Source organism: Pungitius pungitius, chromosome 5, assembly GCF_949316345.1.
Source record: "Pungitius pungitius chromosome 5, fPunPun2.1, whole genome shotgun sequence".
NCBI classification, from domain to species: domain Eukaryota; kingdom Metazoa; phylum Chordata; class Actinopteri; order Perciformes; family Gasterosteidae; genus Pungitius; species Pungitius pungitius.
The window spans coordinates 23,381,699-23,388,022 of NC_084904.1; the positions used below are offsets into that span (position 1 = coordinate 23,381,699).

A 6,324-nucleotide genomic window follows, 5' to 3' on the forward strand; every position below is an offset into this window, starting at 1 on the left:
ATGGTCCGAAAAAGAAAAAACATCCAGTGAGCGGCAGTTCTGTGGGCGGAAATGCCTTGTTGATGCCAGAGGTCAGAGGAGAATGGCCAGACTGGTTCGAGCTGATAGAAGGGCAACAGTGACTCAAATAACCACCCGTTACAACCAAGGTGGGCATAAGAGCATCTCTGAACGCACAGTACGTCGAACTTTGAGGCAGATGGGCTACAGCAGCAGAAGACCACACCGGGTGCCACTCCTTTCAGCTAAGAACAGGAAACTGAGGCTACAATTTGCACAAGCTCATCGAAATTGGACAATAGAAGATTGGAAAAACGTTGCCTGGTCTGATGAGTCTCGATTTCTGCTGCGACATTCGGATGGTAGGGTCAGAATTTGGCGTCTACAACATGAAAGCATGGATCCATCCTGCCTTGTATCAACGGTTCAGGCTGGTGGTGGTGGTGTCATGGTGTGGGGAATATTTTCTTGGCACTCTTTGGGCCCCTTGGTACCAATTGAGCATCGTTGCAACGCCACAGCCTACCTGAGTATTGTTGCTGACCATGTCCATCCCTTTATGACCACAATGTACCCAACTTCTGATGGCTACTTTCAGCAGGATAAAGCGCCATGTCATAAAGCTGGAATCATCTCAGACTGGTTTCTTGAACATGACAATGAGTTCGCTGTACTCAAATGGCCTCCACAATCACCAGATCTCAATCCAATAGAGCATCTTTGGGATGTGGTGGAACGGGAGATTCGCATCATGGATGTGCAGCCGACAAATCTGCGGCAACTGTGTGATGCCATCATGTCAATATGGACCAAACTCCCTGAGGAATGCTTCCAGCACCTTGTTGAATCTATGCCACGAAGAATTGAGGCAGTTCTGAAGGCAAAAGGGGGTCCAACCCGTTACTAGCATGGGGTACCTAATAAAGTGGCCGGTGAGTGTACATCAAAGAATACATAGAATCATTGAAATCGCCTCCTTATCTCCTCTCCTCTACCAGTTTCTTCTACTCCTCGCTCTTTATCTCCTCTCTTTGTCTCCACTTCTTCTCTCCTTGACTCCTATGCTCTCCTTCACTCTTCAACGTTCTTGTCTCCTCTCCTCTCTTTTCCTCTATCCTCCCGATCTTCCCTCCTTATCTCCCCTCCTCTCCTCTACTTCTCCCCTCTCCCCTCCTTATCTCCCTGCCTCCTTTCCTTTCCTGGTCTCCTCTCCTTGTCTCCTTCTCTCACCTCCTTATCTCCTCTCCCTATATACCTTACTTATCTCCTCTCCTCCCCTCGCGGGGCGCTACGTTGATCCGGGTCCTTCCCATGGGGGCGTGGTCCGATGACGTATGCGTGTTTTTAGCTCAGTTTCCCGGCCAGCCGCACAGCTGTGGGTTCCTCTTCCTCCTCCTCCTCCTCCTCCTCCTCCTCTTCCCCCTCCCCTCCGTGTGTCTCCGGTTGAAGATGGAGCTCCGCACGGTCCTCCCCGCTCTGCTCTTCCTCTCTGCCGCTTACCTGCAGCCGGAGACCGGTGCGGCTTCGCGGACCGGACCGCGAGTCACCGACAAGGTGGGTCATGACGTCAGACGCGTTTATCCGCGCGAATCTAAAAAAGCAGGAAGCAAAAAGACGCCGAGGCTTCTCTTCACTCTGCATTCAGAAGGCGAGCAGCCGTGCGCGCCCCCGGCACACGAGCACGAGCACGCATACAAACACAAACACACGTTCTGAAACGATGGCTCACAATATGTCCGCAGTAGATACTTTCATATTAAACCATCTAATGACTGACCCTGCTCCTTCAAGTCGTGCTCTTATTCTGAAAGGGTGTTAAGAAGAGAACATTCTTCTGACTGATGGAAATTAAGATAAAGAGTTGACCAGCAGGTTAAACTATGCTCTTATAAAAGTTAACTTCATGGTGTTGTACTAAAATCCCAAAGTAATAGTCAGATTTACGGATTTATTGTCAGACGTGTAGGACGTGTTTCCTCTTCTCTATAATGTATCAAAAGTCTATATTACATATTCTCTTTCTGAATGTGGAGTAGAAATATTGAAACAAAGTAAATGTTTCATGTCACTTCTGATTCTGTGTGTGTGTGTGTGTGTGTGTGTGTGTCCAGGTGTTCTTTGACATCACAGTAGCAGGTCAGGAGGTCGGACGGATTGTCGTCGGTCTTTTCGGGGAGGTCGTCCCACTAACTGTCAATAACTTTGTCGCCCTGGCAACCGGAGAGGTGGGCCGATGGAGTGAACACACACAAACGCACACCGTCTCACACAAACAAACACACACACGCACACACACAGCTGCCATTTAGCAAGTTTTTATTCGATTTATTTATTACATTTTTCTATATTACAGCATTTTCAGCATTTATATTTCACTGTAAACAATGTATAACAAAAATGTACTTTAGCGATAGAGAAGTTTAATAAATCTGAATGAGGAAATATTTTAAATATATCATTTTGAATATTTAAAATATATTAACTTTGGTTAAATTTAGTGGTGTCAATAATTTTTTTTAATTAACTAATTAACTGCACAATAATCACAATTAAACGAACTGACTGCAGCTTGCGGCGGTTTCGTCTCCGTGGTCAACTTTGTTAAAATATTTTATCGCATTAATCTCGGTCATATAAATAATAGAATAAAACGTTAACGTTGACAGCCCTAATTAAACTTTACTCTGGATTGCTTATTTATTAATTATATTAACTTTTGGTTTAAATGTACTTCAGAATAAAAGTCTTCTGCAGTCTCTGTAACTCTCATCTTATGAGGTGTAAACATCTCAAGTCCCTGATTGTGTCCGTGGTTCTGTGCGCCGTGGTGGTCCTCTTTGTTTGGTTGTTTGTGTTTGTTTTTATGTTTGTTTTGTTGTTTGTTTTGATGTTTGATTTGTTGGTTGTTGGTTGTTTGTTTGTTTTGATGTTTGTTTTGTTGTTTGTTTTGATGTTTGTTTTGTTGTTTGTGTTTGTTTTGATGTTTGTGTTTGTTTTGTTGTTTGTGTTTGTTTGTTTGTTTTGATGTTTGTGTTTGTTTTGTTGTTTGTGCAGACGTTGAGTTGCTTTGTGTCTCTGCAGAAAGGTTACAGCTACAAAGGGACCAAGTTCCACAGAGTCATCAAAGACTTCATGATCCAGGGAGGAGACTTCACGGCCGGAGACGGGACCGGAGGTGAGGGACTTCAAAAGAGACCGTCAAACTGAACCAACGGGTTTAAGTCAGTAACCCAACAGTTAGGTTTGAGTCAGTAAACCAACAGTTAGGTTTGAGTCAGTAAACCAACAGTTAGGTTTGAGTCAGTAAACCAACAGTTAGGTTTGAGTCAGTAAACCAACAGTTAGGTTTGAGTCAGTAAACCAACAGTTAGGTTTGAGTCAGTAAACCAACAGTTAGGTTTGAGTCAGTAAACCAACAGTTAGGTTTGAGTCAGTAAACCAACAGTTAGGTTTGAGTCAGTAAACCAACAGTTAGGTTTGAGTCAGTAAACCAACAGTTAGGTTTAAGTCAGTAAACCAACAGTTAGGTTTGAGTCAGTAAACCAACAGTTAGGTTTGAGTCAGTAAACCAACAGTTAGGTTTGAGTCAGTAAACCAACAGTTAGGTTTGAGTCAGTAAACCAACAGTTAGGTTTGAGTCAGTAAACCAACAGTTAGGTTTGAGTCAGTAAACCAACAGTTAGGTTTGAGTCAGTAAACCAACAGTTAGGTTTGAGTCAGTAAACCAACAGTTAGGTTTGAGTCAGTAAACCAACAGTTAGGTTTGAGTCAGTAAACCAACAGTTAGGTTTGAGTCAGTAAACCAACAGTTAGGTTTGAGTCAGTAAACCAACAGTTAGGTTTAAGTCAGTAAACCAACAGTTAGGTTTGAGTCAGTAAACCAACAGTTAGGTTTGAGTCAGTAAACCAACAGTTAGGTTTGAGTCAGTAAACCAACAGTTAGGTTTGAGTCAGTAAACCAACAGTTAGGTTTGAGTCAGTAAACCAACAGTTAGGTTTGAGTCAGTAAACCAACAGTTAGGTTTAAGTCAGTAAACCAACAGTTAGGTTTGAGTCAGTAAACCAACAGTTAGGTTTAAGTCAGTAAACCAACAGTTAGGTTTGAGTCAGTAAACCAACAGTTAGGTTTGAGTGAGTTGGGTTTCATCTCCACCATGAAACCACATGGGGTGGGGGTTTAAAGGTCTCCTGGTGGACACAGCTCCTCAGTACGCTGGTTTACCTTCAGTAAGCAAAAAATAAAGTCATACAACCCAAAACAGAAAAGGTTCTCATCCTTCCAGGTCACAGCATCTACGGAACAACCTTTGCAGATGAAAACTTTAAACTGAAGCATTTCGGCGCCGGCTGGGTGAGCTCATGCATGTTTCCTTATTGAGGACCAACGTGTCAGCGTGACTGTGTGACATCACGGCTCCTTGTGCCCAGGTGAGTATGGCCAACGCGGGTCCCGACACCAACGGGTCGCAGTTCTTCGTCCTGGCTGCCAGAGCGCCGTGGCTGGACGGGAAACACGTGGTTTTTGGCAAAATCCTGGACGGGATGGTGGGTGGAGGCTTTTCATGATGGGTAGCAGTGTTCATTTTGGCAGCTATTTTTGATTTAGTCTTAGTCTTTTAGATGAAAATGCATGTTAGTTTTAGTCACATTTAGTCATTCTAAGCCTTCTTAGTTTTAGTCGACGAAAACTTACATTTTAGTCCAGTTAAATTCTTGTTTTAGTCACATTTAATTTCCATATTGAACTCCTTTTCTTCCCTTCTCTGTGTTGGGTCTACAACTTCATAATAGTCTACCTTACAGTACTTAAGTTGTCCATTAGATATCCCTCATAGGATCAGTCTATAGCAGAGGGGGGGCAAACTTTTTGACTCGTGTCTTTGTTTACTCGCGATGCTTTTGACACGACCAACAGAAACGTCATGGTCCTTTAGTGTTTCCACTGCTTGTCCCAACAAAAGAGACCTTAACCTCCTACAATCGGTGTAATACATTATTTTTTGGACTGGATCATGAACCAGACATTCTCAACTGGACCCCCACTATACTACTACTACTCTAATAGTATGAAACCTGTTCCGTACCCCCTGGTTGTCTCCTGGCAGTCCGTGGTTCACACCATCGAGCTCCAGGACACCAACGACTGGAACCTTCCGTACACCGAGTGCGTGATCATCAACAGCGGGCGGATCGCCGTCAAAGAGCCCTTCGTGGTGGAGGTGGAGGGCTGGTAGACGTTATGGAGTCTCATGGTCTGATGAGCAATCACAAGGACGTTTTGCCAAATTCACTTGTTCATATTATCACCTTTTGCATGTTCACGTGATAAGGGCTCAGTATACTGCCGAACCTTCTGATAGAGAATTCACCGCATTGATACCAAAACCTTTCTAAAGAAGTACATGCAGGTTTAAATGTGTTCCCTAAAAGATCATTGAAATGTTGATCTGTATTTATGACTGAAACAAAACAAATAATTTAGCACTAAATATATTTTTTAAATGTTGATACACGAACGTCAACATTTTAACATGCAACGTTAGCATGTTGCATTTCAACAACTCACATGATGTCAAACAACTCAATATGAAAGGAACTAAAGTACAGTAGTACAGAACAGTATTATGCAAATACAGTGTGACAAGTTTGATGTATTTTTGTAGCAAAGCGGGAGTTCGCTTCACACGTTCCCTACAAAGAAATCTTTGCTATTGTTCATTGGAGTTTGGACTATTGCAAAAGGTTTTGATTTTTCCACATTTTGTTGATTAAGATCATCTTCACAAAGAAACTTTAAGAACTGAAGAAACTACATCCCAGCTCCTCACTTCCTAAACAGTGTAGCTCTCCTTTAATATCTTACGTTATACATACAATTCTTAATATGCCGATTCTTTTTACTCCCTTTCTATGCATCTCGTCAAAATATCGATTTCAAACATATATGCAAAAGACTAGACTGTCGCAACTGTGTGAAATGCCATTATTGCATTTCTTGTTTTTTATAGTTCTGTCATTAAAGATCAAGGTTTAGGTTCATGCTTTGAATAAAAAGAGACTTCCTGATGAATTATTCTGCCAAAATTGCATGGGAAGGAAGACGTGTGGTTATTACCACTGTAGCTCTCCTTGTGTCGTTACCCATGGTTACCATATTCTGACTGTTGTTCTTTCACCCTTTTGTCATTGTTCTTTTCCATGGTATGTTGTCACAGTAGCATGATGATGTAGAGAAGTTCTGAACAAACAAACAAACATATGTAGTTCTTATTGTAGCAACAGGAGAGTGTTTTATACAATAAACAATACTAAAAAACACCAAGT

General features: G+C 42.4%; 1 protein-coding gene across 1 annotated transcript; it reads left to right on the forward strand.

The window, feature by feature from the left end:
* The first annotated feature begins 958 nt into the window (after positions 1–958).
* Positions 959–5,388, forward strand: ppic (peptidylprolyl isomerase C). The gene is made up of 6 exons (XM_037483551.2): positions 959–1,554; positions 2,112–2,225; positions 3,082–3,175; positions 4,284–4,351; positions 4,429–4,545; positions 5,106–5,388. Exons 1-6 carry the CDS (start codon positions 1,312–1,314, stop codon positions 5,232–5,234), a joined length of 765 nt encoding a protein of 254 aa, XP_037339448.2. The 5' UTR covers positions 959–1,311; the 3' UTR covers positions 5,235–5,388.
* Positions 5,389–6,324: the final 936 nt, after the last annotated feature.

What these genes read in the sequence shown, in the direction of transcription:
- ppic (XM_037483551.2), top strand. Translation starts at nt 1,312, where the DNA reads ATGGGGGCGTGGTCCGATGACGTATGCGTGTTTTTAGCTCAGTTTCCC. An exon ending in GACCGCGAGTCACCGACAAG is followed by an intron (nt 1,555 to 2,111) that starts GTGGGTCATGAC and finishes GTGTGTGTCCAG; the next exon opens with GTGTTCTTTGACATCACAGT. An exon ending in TCGCCCTGGCAACCGGAGAG is followed by an intron (nt 2,226 to 3,081) that starts GTGGGCCGATGG and finishes GTGTCTCTGCAG; the next exon opens with AAAGGTTACAGCTACAAAGG.